Source organism: Epinephelus moara, chromosome 6 (genome assembly GCF_006386435.1).
Source record: "Epinephelus moara isolate mb chromosome 6, YSFRI_EMoa_1.0, whole genome shotgun sequence".
Taxonomy (NCBI): domain Eukaryota; kingdom Metazoa; phylum Chordata; class Actinopteri; order Perciformes; family Serranidae; genus Epinephelus; species Epinephelus moara.
The window spans coordinates 22,952,380-22,968,407 of NC_065511.1; the positions used below are offsets into that span (position 1 = coordinate 22,952,380).

The following is a 16,028-nucleotide window of genomic DNA, read 5'->3' on the forward strand; positions in this document are numbered from 1 at the left end:
GTTACAGTAAACCGTCACCATAAGCAGCTTTACTGATGTGTCTGTTTCTCAGAGTCAGCCTGTGGCATTAACTGACATTTAGAGCTGCATAATGGAATTTTAATTATTGTTAATGTAATGTAATTTGTCTTGTTGACTCGGCAAAATTTGTTTGATTGCAAGAGCTGCATGATAAACTGGTGAGAAACCTAGACAAAATTGCCATTAGAGGTTCTTAATTGATTCATCATCACCCAACATTTCATCACTTGTGTCTGCAAAATGTATTAAACCTTTGAGCACATTGTGACACTGCTCCGCTGCACAGAGAAAAACACACCTTTTAATTTAACACCACCTTAAAGCAAACTTTTTATGAAGGGTTTCATAAAAGAAACCTGCCCTCACTTCAGTCTCCTCTCCAGTGTTCATGAAGCATGCCAGATCAGTTAGCAGCTGGAGCGGAAGCGATGTGAAAATGGAAGTTAATTACTTTAATCTAAAAATACAGCAAGTCGAGGTGCAAATTAGTCACCTGGTCCTGCGGTACCATTCATCTCTAACGCAGTAGATCTTCTGCTGACGTGACAGGATGTTGAAAGAGACCTGCCCAGTCCCTTTCTGCAGGTGATATTAAAAATTTATCTGTTAGCTAAAGTTTGGATGTGTGTTTTTTTTTTTTTTAGGTTTCAGAGGATGACTCATACATTAGTGACATTAGTGACAACATCTCTATGGACAACTTCAGCAATGAGACAGAAAGTGAGAGACCAAACTCAGGTAAACTGTGAGACATATATTGTAGGCCTCATTGAATAAAAATACACAATACTGGTCTCTGTCTTTCCAGAATTACAATAACTTAATTTCCATATTTGCTAATAGCCTTCACCACACAAAGCAAAGTCGGTGTCTTGACCTCTTACACCATCTGTTCCCAGGCTCTGCGGAAGAAGGGACTGTCCTTTGTCAGCGCAGGTCCCGCCTGCCCTCGCCCAGCCCCAACAATAGCACCATCAGCCTGTGGAACATCCTCAGGAACAACATCGGCAAAGACCTGTCCAAAGTGACCATGCCTGTACAACTTAATGAGCCGCTCAACACCCTGCAGAGACTGTGTGAGGAGCTGGAGTACAGCGAGCTGTTAGACAGGGCTGCTAACACACACGACCCCTTTGAACGCATGGTGAGACCGCAAATTCATTGCTTGCTGTTTGAGTGTGTGGGCAGTCTTTTTTGGTCAGATTGCATGTTCACTTTCAACACTTAATGGGCCTCCTCTGGCAGACGCAGTTGGCCTTGATGAAGTTAGTGTGGCTAATGTTATTTTTCTTTGCAGAGGTAAAACTCTTCATTATATCCAGAAAGAGTTGTGTTTTAACTGGAGAGTTCATGCTGTTTCTGCATGTGATGTGTCCATGTTAAGTTTGAAAAGGGTATTTTAGGGGTTGACATATATAAATACATATATATATATATATATATATATATATATTGGTTTCTTGCTTTATTAAACATGTCGGTGAAGATTCTCAGTCATCCAGGTCATGGTAGTCGTAAGTGCTATAGCGTAGGCAACTGGACTTGCTTGAGTTTCTTAAAGCCATTTTGCCTCTCATCCAAGAGGCTTCTTCAGTTCTTCATTAAAGGGATAGTTTGAAATGTGCTTATTTGCTTTCCTGCCGGGAGTTAGGCTAGATTAGAAGATTGGAGTTGGAGCCAGGAGGCAATTATTTTAGCATAAAGACTGAAAACAGGGAAACAGCTGGCTTGTCTTTCTCCAAAGGGGAAAAAATAAAAATTTCAGCATCTCCAAAACTACTGTAAAACTTTAATTAAAAGCCTAGTCCCAATTTAACACCTGGTCTTTTTTACTAGCCCACTGTGGCTATATGTTTTGACAAATAAACGCCTGTCTAACTTAGACGGCTGGTCTGGTTGCCAAGCAGGTCATGTTTTCTTTATAGAAGTTTTGATGTATACAACCAGGTTGTTGGTTACCTCAAATTATGTGTCTATTACTGGATTACCCTGTAAATTATTAATATTCTTTTAGTCCGTAAAGGTCGTCAGATCAAATGAATCATAAGGGTTTTTCATAAAAATTAATCCAAGTTGTAGCCTAAGTGTTGTTTTAACAGGATAAAGTACCATAACTTTCTCTCTCTCTCTCTCTCTCTCTCTCTCTCTCTCTCTCTCTCTCTGATGTGCAGCTGTCCATTCAAGCTAGATCAAATGAATGATTCATTTTTGATATATTACCTGAAACCTGATTTAAATATACAAATCAATTGTATCTCCTGATCTTTGCTGAGCAACAGTTTTGTGTGAAAGGAATTAAAGGCTTGTCCCAAATACACGCCTGTTGAGTTCAGTGATTTAAGCAAATAATAGCCTGAGCTATTAATTGTTTCAAAGTTTTACGGTAATTCACATGTTATAGCTCGTTTGTTTCATCTGTACACAATTCTGATTTCTCAAACATTGGATAGAACCAGGTTAGTTTCCCCCCTTTTTTAGTCTTTATGCTAAGCTAAGCTTATCACCTGCAGACTTTAGCCTCATGTGTAGCACAAAGGCATGAGACTGGTATTGATCTTCTCATCAGTCTTCTCAAATCAGCATATCACCCATATCTGTTGAACTAATCTTTAACTGCATTGTCAGAAGCTAGAAAAGTCCATCAATACACACAAATAAAGCGGACTCCAAGACCTGACCTAACCCAACAATTACAGCAGTCAGAGGCAGGTTTAAGTGACTATTGATCATTTGTAAGAACATTTGTAATTGTAGGAGCCAAGAATTACACATCACTTGTTGCTGGCTGTTATTCCTCTAACTCCAGCTGCCTGCTGGCAGAGGTATTGTCCGTGTACAAGCCCTGCTAATTACACTTCATGTGGGAGAAACCTTATTCACTGTCTGTAGATTTCCAACAGGAAGATGGCACAATACCACCTTTTTGGAAGTTTCAGTTTGCTCATGTTTGCACTGACTGACTCTGGAGTGAGTGATAGAGTTCTTTGTTGAATTTTGTTCACTTTTACGTGGGAGGTGCACAGATATAGCCTGTGGAGTCAGCTAGTTATAAACAAGTGCCATATATAGTATGTAAATGTGAAATGAATAGCAGTCAAAGTCGATTTTAGCTCCAATCTTTGGCCTCCCATTATGATGTGGTAGCAATTATCAGTGCTCTCTTGGCTGAGTGAAACCAGTGGAGGAGTATTCAGGCAGTTACTCTGCTCATTACAGTAAAAATGGAGATGAATGAAGAATTAATATGTGGTACTCTAAAATAATGATAGGGCTCAGTTAATTCGATGTTCTGGTGATCTCATTTTTAATCTGTAAAGAGACAGTTCACCCCAAAATCAGAAATATATATTTTTCCTCTTACCTGTAGTGCTATTTATCAATCTAGATTGTTTTGGTGTAAGTTGCAGAGTGTTGGCGATATCGCTGTTTGCTCCGCCTCAGTTGAGGTGACTTATTATTCTGTGATATAAACAAAATAAAGCACTACTAACTCTATTGGCTTCTCTTCGTGCAGGTATACATAGCCACGTTTGTTGTATCAGGCTATGCATCCAGCTTCTACAGAACTGGGGGAAAGCCTTTCAACCCTGTGCTGGGAGAGACATATGAATGTGACCGGCCTGATAAAGGCCTCCGATTTGTTGCAGAGCAAGTATGCACAAATCCCTTTTTCTTGTACAATTAACGATCCCTGTATTCTATTAATAATGCATCGAAAGCATTCACTGAATCCATTTACTAACCTAGTTGTTTCACATTGTCAGGTCAGCCATCACCCACCGATCTCAGCTTGCCACGCCGAGTCTAAAAACTTCATCTACTGGCAAGGTAATAGAAGATAGAAATTAGTCCATTGTCAGTGTCAATAAAGATTACAATAGTGGCTGGTCGTCCAAGATGATTGTTGTTTTTTTTCTGATTGGTTTTTGTAGATGTGAGGTGTAAGAACAAGTTTTGGGGGAAGTCAATGGAGATTGTTCCAATTGGTACCACTCATGTAACTCTGCCAGGGTGAGTCTCTTCTGCATCATTTACTCAATGACACACACAGACTACAAGAAGCAATTTCCACAGGTGTCAAGTTAATAGAAATGTTGCTTTTAATTCCCCTTATTTAGATTTGGAGACCACTATGAGTGGAACAAGGTGACGTCCTGCATCCACAACATCCTGAGTGGACAGCGCTGGATTGAGCACTATGGGGAGATCTCCATTAGAAACACCAGCAGTGATATTTGTCAGTGCAAGATCACTTTTATTAAGGTGAGGCAGATATGAAAGGAAATGGATTTAGTTGCTGTATGTAGGGCTGCACATACTCTAATGACACCCATTACCAACAACAACTTTTACTGATGTAATATTCACTCTTTGAGGCCTTATAAAGAGATGAAGGGCCCTTCACACACAGACTACTCTGCCAACAGGGAGTGCTATGCGCTTTAGCTACTCAAGACTTCCATTTACATTTCTCATGACACATAAATTCTTTATTTTCTTGAAGTGACACTCAAATTATGCTTCTCTGCAAGATGCTGCAAGGCAAGATGTGTTCATCTATGTAGCGTCAGTCAAACACAATGATAATGTAAGACTTGAAGGATTAATGCCGCACCTGCATACCACTTCCAGTCAAATATTTCCAACACTCTGAAGTATAATTATATATAAGCCACAATTTTTAAGTATATGCCCGGTTCTTTATACTGTGGCGCTCTCTTTCTTTCCTCCCTCTCTCATTTGCCATATGTTTGTGTTGGTAGCCATCACTCTGTGAACCCCAGGGGTCGCAGTAAAAGGCATTTTTGATATATACAAGTCACCCACAGGCAAAGTAAATGCTGTAGTCCCTTCATTAGGCCATAAACCCTCTACACAGATGGTGTTTCTCATCTGCATGCCAACAAGACCTCCTCATTGTTTGAAGCATTTATACTGAGAGGAAAAGGTTAATTGCTTTAGCGTGTGCCCATTTGAAGACCTCCTGAAGCTGCGTAGGGTAGCAAGTCAAGACATGTCAGAACTCGTTATGCACCCTCATCTCCTATTAAAGACACAAGCCTAGCAGCACACGCTGGGGTTTGGGATGGTTTATGCAACAGCAACATCTGCTGACTCTAAGAGAACATAATTATAATCACCGCAATGTCCGTTTACACTGACTTTTATTAGGGCAATATTATGTTCTTCTCCCTTACTGTCAATTCTTTTCACAGGCCAAATACTGGAATTCAAGTGTGAATGAGGTGGAGGGAGCTATCACAGATAGTAAAGGGAAGGTCGTCCACAGACTCTTTGGAAAGTGGCAGGAAGCAGTTTTCTGCGGAGACCCGCCCTCAGCCACATGCATCTGGAGAGCAAGTATGACAAGTCAATGACCACCCTTTTATAATGCATATCTCCCTATGACAGCATCTGACTCAGTGGATGTTATTTGTGTGCAATGTAGACGCAATGCCACTGGACCATGAGCAGTACTTTGGTTTCACCAAATTCGCTATCGAACTGAATGAGCTGGACCCATCCATGAAACTGCTGCTACCACCCACAGACACCAGGCTACGTGTGGACCAAAGGTATGAGTAAACAAAAAATATGTATTTTCATGCAATTAAAGGATACTTTTTTGATTTTCAACCAGCTTTGTATCATAACAATGTGGGTAGTACATGTACATGAACAATGGTAAACCAGCGCCCAGATCTCCCTGCTCATCTCTCAACCCAAATCATCATCCAGCAGATTTATGCTTACTATAGGACTGTTGCTCAAAGAACAGATTGTACCTTCCTCATTTTTAATTTCCGGCCACCACAGACACAAAGACTTCAGAAGTGGATTGAGAGAGACACGCCCCTTCTTTCTGTCTCTCTTTCAAACTCAGACCAAACGGTAAAACCAAGCAGTGCTGATTAAATATAAACCAAAATTATGTTACTGTATTGACTATTTCTTTTCTTTAGAAACATATTTTAGTCCACTGTTAAGCTGTAATAAGAAAATTTGTGAACAGGAAGTGGGCACCATATTGTTTCCTGTATTGGACAACGAAGGCTGAAAATATTGAGATCAAACGATAAAACCATAGACTGTAAAATTAATGGATGTAGGTATCGAGATTTCACCCACTGGTTTGTGTACCCCCGTTTTGAAGCGTCTAGTTTGGCATTTCTGCAACAGCCATCTTGGGGGTTTTTTGGAGTCAGAAGTGATAGTGGGACACTATCAGCCTGTCACTCAAAGCAGCCTGCCTTTAATTATGCACAAATTTAAGCCTTGATAAAATGTAAATTATAATTATGTAAAAATGTACACTCTGTACAGTTGTCATAAAGGGCAAAGTTAGCTGTAGAGATCAAAACTGTTTTTGTACCAGGCTGTAAACATGTTTTTTTCTGCTGTAAAGCCAGCTTCAAGTGGCCGTTCAAAGAACTGCAGTTTTTGGTTTCCCATTTTGCTAAGGTTGCCGCTTGGTTAAAACTAAGCAATGATGATGAAATTAAAACCAAGATTCTGTTACTAAATTGACTATACTAAAAATATTTTCAGAAACATATTTTTGATTACTGTTAACTGTAATTTGAAAATGTTTGTTACCAGCCGGCAGCCATTGTGTCAAATCGACGAGTTCACATCATGTCACCCACTAGCAGGAGTGTTTATTGGTCCAGTGAGGTGCAGTGCAATCTGGTAGTTGTAAGTTTTCTGCCTCTTGAGCAAAAGCAAATGCCACAACCCTTTTCTTCTGTTTTCTCTGGTCATGTAGCGCCGATGTCAAAAGTATTAGCATCTTTTCCTAAATAGAAAGTCCAGTTTAATGAAGACACCATCTTTCCTGCAGTGAAATACTTAAATAACCTGATATCTTAAACAACATGAAAGAAACAGAATTTTTATTTTGGGAAAAAGATTTCAAGAAATTTGGTTAAAACAGATTTTTGCCAGAGAATAATCATCGACTGATATAAAACAAAAACAGTGCTATGGCAGTGAATATTTAAGATAAGAGATGAGAAAAGATAATCCTTTATTCATCCCACAGCGGGGAAATGTGCAACATTATAGCAGCAGAGGGGAAGTGCAAACAGCAAGCATCAGTAGATGATAATTCAGAGCAATAAATAAGTATGTGAAATATGTAAATTGTACAAAAACAAAGAGTCATATAATAAGCAAACAGTATAAAAACACAAAGCATCTTTTATCAACTGACATGGTGGACGTCAATCACAGTCTGCTGACACGCTGTCTTGAAAAATGCTCACCCAACCCTATGATCAAAACAGCACAAAAATAGGCACATCGGTATTCATGTTAAGAACAGCGAATGACTGCAGAGGCTTTCAGATTCATCAGACTAATTTTAGCTCACATTTTTGAAAGTTTAAAAGTCTATGAAGTATGCACTGCTGCCACGAGGCACCGCAGAAAGAAGAAGAGGCACTTTGCCATTGCAGTACAAATTGACACTGCTTCTCGTCCTCTAATATCCTGGGTTATTTATTTTCCTGTTTACATAATGGGGCAATCTAACTGTGTGAGTGATGATTACATTTGAATATTACAGATGAATGTTTGCATAATGGATGTGTCTGTGTGTCTCGCTGGCAGACTGCTGGAGGAGGGGAACTTCGAGGCTGCAGAGGAGCAGAAGCAGAGGATTGAACAGCTGCAGAGAGAAAGGCGAAGAGTCCTGGAGGAGAACAACCTAACACACCAACCTAAATTCTTCAGGTAGACTAAATATACAGATTTATTAGCTTTTCATTCATGGGAAAGTGAGCACATGTTACAGCTGCTTGTGTCACTCTCTGAGTCTTTCACAGTATTCATCACCGCCTCGCTTTTCTTCTGCCTCCACAGGAAGTCAAAGGATGACACCTGGGTGAGCAACAACACATACTGGGAGCTGAGAAAGGACCCTGGCTTCACCCAAATTGATTTTCCTACTCTGTGGTGACCCCTGAACTGCAGATCGCACACATATCGATCTGCGCAGCCTCTACTGTGACCCAGGCTGGTTCTGGTGATGTTTGTATCCCCAGTCTCACCATCCACATTCAGTACTGATCTTCTTTATTGCCGTTCATCAAAAATATTGCCTTAATAGCAAGTGCTTATGTAAGTTGTGTAAAAAATGTTTATGCAAACATATTATGAGAATGTTGATACATTTAGGCAGATTTTGCCCATGTTTTCACCTGATATGTTACACTGTACCACGTAAACTGAGAAAAGGAAAACTACTCGCTGTGGAGGATGACAAATCCTTCTCATAACGGGTCTACACTAGCTTAAAATGTATTCAACAACTGGTCACTTTAGCTGTCGTCTTATCATGGACATTCTCTACCTCTGAGATAAACTAGCCTTGATATGCCATTGATGAAATGTACACATCCGGTATTTATTCTGCACCTGCCTGATGCCTTACTCGTTGTACTCATATTGTTTAATTTATTTTTGTTGCATCTCTGAGCTCTTTTTTTTTTTTAGAGATATATGTTTTGTAAGGACCAAACAAATGATCTTTAAATCCTTACTTAAGTTTTCTTTTATGTCTCATAACAGTGATTACTGCTTTTTTGCTATGACTGTGTGAATGACTGTGCAACCATGAGCAGCAGTAGCAACCATTTTTCACTGTATCCATTGCACCATTGTCTACCTGGACCCTGGGCTTTGGGACCAAAAGTGTCCAAAACTATGCTCCATGAGCTCAAATAAAATCTCTGATGCTTTCCCGTTGTGGAGTCATTTGTCACCTTGTTGTTCGACGCACTGAAAGCTATGGTCCAGACCCCTTTCATAACTTCACTCTGATGCTTTCCTGTTGTGAAGTCATCTGTTACTGTTTGTTTGAAACACTGAAAGCTACGAAGCAGACCCTGATCATAACTTCCACTTTACTGAGATGCTGACTTGTCACACTGAGAACTCTGTTGTAAATGTTGGTTAAATGTGCCAACAGGAAAAGAGAAAACTGAATCATCAGTTTTAAACTTCACAGGTCCTAAGAGGAAGAAGTTAGTGTGCAATCAGAGTAGCTCCATTATTATTCTCAGTGCCATTATACTGAATATGCCATGAAAGTTAGATTATGGTGGTGCTGGGTCCAGACCTTTGAATTCTCCCACTCCAAAAAGGTTAGAGGTGACGATGGAAACCAGTGTAACGAGTTGACCGTTCTGTCTAATATCAGACGAGCTCAGGCCATGAAAGGCTTTTGGTTAAAACACTTGCAAACTTCAGTGTGTATGGGTGTATTATGATCTTGAAAGCGCCTTTCCATTCACAAGGGTGAAAGATTTCTCAATAAATTATACCATTTTTGCTCAGGGCTGCAGGTTTTACACTCCTCCTATCATTGTAACACATGGGTTGGCACCAAATAATGTTCTCCAAACAGGAACCGTGCAGTTTTTATTGTGGCTGTGTAACACAAATGCTGGGTAAACTGTTTACTGCCTCAAGCCACTTTGAAAATTGATTTAACGTTGGCACACAGCTAACTCATTTCACAGTGTTGTGACTTAGCCACTTTACTGGTGTGGTTGACTTCCTGTCCACACCACCAAGGGCATAGGTTTCATTTCAACATTTGGGGGTGAGACATATGAAAGAGGGGAGTTGGTATTCTCCCCTGGGAAATTTTGAGCAGGAAACACTTCATTTCCTGTATTCTGGTGAATGTTTCTATACCAATTTGTGCCTTTTTGCTTCAGTTTATGGAGGAAATGTTTAATTTTGTCAAAGTTAGGTTTTTACTGAGAAGGCTGATACACATATTCTAAATATTAAGGGGTGTGTGTACCCAGTGTGCCCCTCAAAATCTACACCTATTCAAACTGCTGTACATTTTCTCATACTGTAACCATAATCTAAGGTTAATAATCCAATTGTGGAGCCCTGAAACAAGTACAGGTTATCAGACAAGAGAAAAATATAACTGAACACATCAACAAATAACACTGGATTAAGTAATATGATAAATTATGTAAGACTGATGAACAATACTGAAAGACTGAGATACCACTAGTGGCCCCTAGAGCGTGCTTTGTTTATTACACAGAAAAAAAATGTAAAACTAAAATAAGATGCTGATGATTTTGTTGATGATGAGTTTACCAGTAATGGTGTATTGAAATGTAATATGCCAAGCATTAAAATCACCTATATAGACTAACTTGTAATGAAGTAGTGCTGATTTCATGTGACCTAAATCAGAGTATATGTGTGCACAATACAACATGTAAAGTGAAGCTGAGGAAAATTCTGTCTCCACTAGGTGGCAACAAATAGCCATCAGTGTTGCGGGGATATTACAAAGACCAAAGTGAACTTGACAGCGCTGTAGTGAATTATCTGGACTCACAGGTCCAACAAGATGTTTTGGCAAAACATTATAGTTGATCAAAAATGTTACCCTTTTTTCTTTCATTTAATATTTAAACCAGTGGTATGTGATAAAGTGGCAGAGCAAAGAGGAGGTTTGTGGATGTAGTGAAAGAGGACATGAAGTCAGTCGGTGTGAGAAAAGAGGATGCAGAGGATAGGGTTAGATGGAGGAAGATGATTCGCTGTGGCGACACCTAAAGGGAACAGCCGAAAGAAGAAGAAGAAGAAGAAGAAGAAGGGTGGTATGTGATAAAGTGCATGATTTGAAAAGCTTTATTTGCTATATGCTTATATGTTTGAGTCCCATTTGTCACAGATATTGTGCTGGGACAAAAAAAAATAAAAAAAATATGTGTATTATATTATATATGTCATATGAGGACATTACATTTAGGGTTTACTAGACCTTTCACTTTATTCTGCTTAACTTGGGCCTGTTGTCCTCGTCCGTGGACACTTTTATGTGGCATCCAGTGGTAGTAAGAGCACAATACACTAATCCATGTAAAAACAAGATGACAGCCATCTCTGCTACTAATCTGCGATTGATTATTATAATTATTATTATTATTATTATCATTATACATGTATTTTGACAGTGGCCTTACTTAAGCAGAGTGTTTACTCACTGTGTATGTGACTGGCAGCCATCCTGAATTCGTAAGTCGGGGTTGATGCGGTTGCTCCGAGTTTCCATGTTGGAAATCCGATCTCAGGGTGCGTTCGAGTTTAAACTTCCGACCGGGAACTGGGAATTTCCGACCTCCGAGTACGAAACGAACGCACCACCAAAGTAACACACCCACAGCTCCTGTGCAGAGGAGGCGGAGCGTCTGCACGTCTTTTGTCCACACAGCATGCAAGCTTCACTTCACTCGTGAGGCTGTCATGTGGAAACGCTGTGTTCTCTGAAAGTCTGAAAGCCGCAAGCACAGTTTCATCGCTGACACAAGGACTGTGGGTAAGCTGTGAAACATGTAGTATGTGCATTTGTTTCGGTGCTTTTTTTTTCAAACAGGGGCGAACTTACAGTAACACTTGAGACAGATGTGTTTAGCATGTAGCTACTTCTCCACTGGGGAGAAGTGTTTGAAAGTGGCTGTTTTTGTAGATATTCTTTGAATCTTTTGTGTTCTTGATATGCTGTATATAAGTGTCATGATCTGTAGTAGTGTTATGAAAACTTTTTTGAGAGATAGGGATGATGAAAGGATTGTTGAATCAGCAGCTTCACAAGTGTGCAGCCTGAGGAGGAGCTCACATGGGTGGTGGTACTTTTTTCTCCAGACTGATAAATAAACAAGTCCTCACTCTTTGGCTTTATGGTCTAACTTCATGATCAGCCTAACAGGATTCATCCAGCTGGGAGATGTTTGCCACAGCCACCAGAAACTTTGTGGATGAGGTGGACCGTGGAGGTTTGCTGATCCCAGTGTCCAGCCTGAATGACACTATAGCTCTTCTGACAGTGGTGGTGAAGCGCAAGCGTTTCTGGGTTTGGCAGAAGCCCAAGTATGTTCCCACTGATTTTAACCTCAACGATCTACTAACAGGAGACACACCTATAAAGCCAGGTAAACATTAAAACAGTCCATGCTGAGTTGCATCGTTTTATTTCATTATCACAAAGCACTTAAATGCTCCCCTGCCCACAGGTGTCATAGAGACAGACTTTATCAAATACAATGGGACATATGGTGACAAGATCCAAGGGACTGTGGCCTCGCAGTTTGTCCACTCCAGTGTGAGCCTGGAGGGTAAAGATTCCTCCAAACTCCAGTTATCATTTGACAGTCTGAAGAAAGAGGAAGTGGATGTGCAGAAGCTGCTGCTAGACTCCAAAGACCGGTCAGTTACCGCCACATGTTAAAACAAAAGAAAACACTGTAGATATCATATGACGTGCAGCGTGTTGAAGATCTGCAAACAGCTGGGGTGATCTTTGTCCGACCATAAAGTTGCACGCCAAACAGGTGCTGGGTTGAATATTAACACTCACAAGAAAACTGCTTGTGTTTGTTCTGGATGAATTTTAAGATTAGAAAAGATGGCAGAGGAGATACCCACACACCAATGCAACTGGGCTGTTGCCCTAAGTAGGCGCATTTTCACAGTAGCCCTAAGACTTTGCAGGGAATTTTAAAATTGAAATTAGTCAAAGACAAATCACAGAATTCAAAGTCTGTTTCAAAATAATAATCCCAAGAATATTCTTCTGTGAAACATTATAGTGATGTTTTTGTGAATTGAATGTGTCAGGGTCCTGGATATGTCCCATTGTCTGGTCCAGCAGACGAAGCAGAAGCACAGACGGGTGTTTGGCATCGTGAAGGAGCGTATTGTGACTGCTCAGCCCTGTTCGGTCATCGAGGAGGTGCAGAAGGGAGGAGAGTGTGGAGGAGGACTGAGCCTCTGCGGGCCTAAGAGTCCAAAGGTACAGCATCGGCACTGAGAATCTCATTCTTATGGTAGACTACTGTTTGAAATTTAATGTAGTGTAAAGGTTCATTACAACTGAAAATCATCACGCTTTCACTGTTATATACAGAGTTTCCACAGTCATTTAAAACCTGGAAAAGACATGGTGTTTCAGTCTCATTTCCCAGGCTTAGGAAAGTCATGGAATTAGTAAAATCCAAAAAAGAGTTTTGGAAATGTCATTACATTTTGTAAAAGTAATCTTCCATGGATAACCTTCCACATAATGGAACATAACAGCATGTTTATTGTCTGTAGGCTAGCTGTTCGTGTAACACACTGTAGCTCTGATTTGCGCTCTTGTGTGACAACATTTTCTTTACCATCACGTACGTTACATCATTTCCTCCCCACGTTCCGTCTCTCGCTTTCTGTGTGGCAGCTGGCTGGAATAATGTTTGAATGGAATGTAAAGTGTCATTTCACATGTAGGGTCATAACTCCCATAGTTACCATACCTATTATGCTATGGCTATATGGAGATCTTGGGTAAATACGTCCCGTCCCCCAAGAAGCAAAGTTGAACTGATTCAGGAACAGGCACACCCAGCCACTCCTGTACTGGTTTGATTACCTCTCTCCAGAAAGGTAGAACTAGAGGACAGGCCCACATTGCATGGATAAAGGTGCCTTCCTGCCTTTTACATTTCCAGCATAGATTATTTTCTAGTAAACCCATTTTATGAAGATGGATAAGTGTTAAACAATATTGATTACGTATCTTATAATGTGTAAATTTTCCCGGAGCTTCTCTTGTAAACCAGTCTGCACCGGAGATTTTCTTTGCCCAAGAATCCTTATTAGTGTTTACATTTAAATCCCTTTGCCAGATAAGTTTGAGGTTCTCGCAGTTGCCATATATTGTGTTAGCAGACTTTAAAATACATCTGTATCATATAATGTTCCTCAGGCAACTGCTGATGTACGTTCCCCAAACTACTCCTTATTTGAAAATATCTTTTAGACTGAACTGTGCACTGAGTTCTTGATAAGATTTTAGCATAAATTAGATCTGCTATATTTCCTACACCACTAGACAACCAGGAATGCCACAAAATCATTTGCAAAGGTCATTTTCTACATTGTAAATGGTCATGGAAATTTTATTATGGGTCATTAAAAAGTCATAGAAAAAAGTTTTGAAGTTTTGTCCATGAAAATTTTAGGCAACCCTGTAAATAAGCTACATATAACCCTATGAATACTTCTTGTTGTGCCAGCCTTCTCTCAATATGTTTTGGTATTTCCTTCTAGTTTCCCTGATTGAATCTCAGTTCTCTATTTTTTCTTGTTAAGAAGAAATGAAAAAAGACATTTGTGCCATCTATTTTGCCAGCTCTTGGTGGAAAATATTATTTGTCTTCCTCTTTGATAATTTGGTTCCTCTCTTTGTTATTGAATAAAACACAGAGGAAGTCTGATTCAGGGAGACATCAAAGCATTCACTGTCCATGTCCTAGATAGATGAAAAGGTTTCTGATATTAAATTCCATTGTAGCTTCATCCTCATTTTTACATCCGTTTGAATCAGACACACCGGCAACATGGACTGCAAATGTCTGATGCATCACCAACAACTGATATTCAGCAGTAATAAATAATGTTAATGTGGATATTCCCTTTGAAACAGACTGAGTTTGTTGGAGTTTGTGTGTTTGGTCTCATGTGACTGCGGTGTTGTGTGAAATGTGCAGGTTGCATTGAAGGAGAATGGGAGCTTGAGTAAAGACAGTAACATCAACATGGAGATTCCTGTCCATACTACCATTGCCTATGCCCTTTTAGAGCTAGAGATCAAACAAGATGGACGCTACGGTGAGAAATCATTCACAGTACACCAATTGAATTCTCACTGCAGTTACATTTCACATCGAGTTATTTGAAATGTAACATGTTGTGTTTTTCACAGAGCTGTGTCTGTTGTCAGACACCGATGGAGGTTTTGAGGTAGATGGCCCAAAGGAAGGACTGTTTGGTGTCATCGGAGCCCCCGCCTCTGAAAATGACCACCTTCGACAAGGTAAGTTACTGTTATCTGCTCTGCAGCTATAAAACATGTGACTGTGGATGGTGGTTGCAGCTGATGTCATGTTCAGAAATGCATGTTGTTTTCAAGTAATAAAGTGCCTTTAGAGATTGGAAATCACAGTGCTTATCATAAGATGAGATAACTGTTTGTTATTGTGTGCTTTGGCCTACATTATAAAGTCTGTTTAAACCAGGGATCCATGTGGTTAGTCCGTACTGTGCCTGATTGAGTCTTTTTTTCAGTGACATGCTGCATGCTCACAGTTTGATGATAAAGTGTGTACATTTTGTATTTTATTCAGAGCTGGAGCAATTGAGTGATCATTTCCAGCTGCTTTCAGCTCTCCCTGCCACCACAAGGTCCTCTCTGCTCCAGCAAATCACAAATGTGATGAAGGACAGAGGGGCCGTCAGTTCACTTCAGCATGTGGTGAGTGGGGAAAGAGAGGTCATGTCAACACAGAGACACTGTTATAATGTGGAAGGGTTGAAAACACCTGTTTAACACTGTTAGAAACTCTACAGCTAAACTGACCATTGTGAAGTATTTTGAAACAAAAATCATAGATCAGGGGTCTCAAACTGTTGATGATTGAGTGCCATTTTGGGGAGCCGGCATAGGCTTGCGTTCCGCACAGGAGAAGTGCATATGCAATAACTTTTTAATAGCATAACATACTATGACTTTTTTATGACTTTTTTCATGACATACTATACTATGACTTATTTTTGACACACTATACTATGATTTTTTTTGTCTTTTTTTGAACAACATACTGTACTTTTCCCTTTTTATGATTTTTTTAATGACATACTATACTATGACTTTTTTTATGACATACTATATTATGATTTTTTGACATACTATACTATGACTTTTTTTTGACATACTATACTATGACTTTTTTGACATGCTATACTATGACTTTTTTGACATACTATACTATGACTTTTTTTGACATACTATACTATGACTTTTTTTTGACATACTATACTATGACTTTTTTGACATGCTATACTATGACTTTTTTGACATACTATACTATGACTTTTTTGACATGCTATACTATGACTTTTTTGACATACTATACTATGACTTTTTT

General features: G+C 39.7%; 2 protein-coding genes across 4 annotated transcripts in view; both read left to right on the forward strand.

Moving 5' to 3' along the window:
* The window catches only part of osbpl3b (oxysterol binding protein-like 3b), a 37,616-nt gene extending 28,854 nt beyond the window's left edge, over nt 1-8,762 (forward strand). For all 3 annotated transcript variants that reach the window (XM_050046889.1, XM_050046890.1, XM_050046891.1), the window contains 10 exons: nt 666-759; nt 921-1,165; nt 3,536-3,673; nt 3,786-3,849; nt 3,954-4,032; nt 4,140-4,284; nt 5,238-5,382; nt 5,471-5,597; nt 7,633-7,755; nt 7,885-8,762. In XM_050046889.1, the coding sequence (XP_049902846.1) occupies nt 666-759; nt 921-1,165; nt 3,536-3,673; nt 3,786-3,849; nt 3,954-4,032; nt 4,140-4,284; nt 5,238-5,382; nt 5,471-5,597; nt 7,633-7,755; nt 7,885-7,981 (1,257 nt within the window). In that variant the 3' untranslated portion in view covers nt 7,982-8,762. The remainder of the gene's footprint in view (nt 1-665; nt 760-920; nt 1,166-3,535; nt 3,674-3,785; nt 3,850-3,953; nt 4,033-4,139; nt 4,285-5,237; nt 5,383-5,470; nt 5,598-7,632; nt 7,756-7,884) is intronic.
* Nucleotides 8,763-11,241: 2,479 nt separating this feature from the next.
* The window catches only part of gsdmeb (gasdermin Eb), a 9,649-nt gene continuing 4,862 nt past the window's right edge, over nt 11,242-16,028 (forward strand). The window contains exons 1-7 of the mRNA XM_050046417.1: nt 11,242-11,380; nt 11,763-11,993; nt 12,075-12,267; nt 12,679-12,853; nt 14,592-14,712; nt 14,807-14,917; nt 15,228-15,355. Of these exons, the coding sequence (XP_049902374.1) occupies nt 11,789-11,993; nt 12,075-12,267; nt 12,679-12,853; nt 14,592-14,712; nt 14,807-14,917; nt 15,228-15,355 (933 nt within the window). The 5' untranslated portion in view covers nt 11,242-11,380; nt 11,763-11,788. The remainder of the gene's footprint in view (nt 11,381-11,762; nt 11,994-12,074; nt 12,268-12,678; nt 12,854-14,591; nt 14,713-14,806; nt 14,918-15,227; nt 15,356-16,028) is intronic.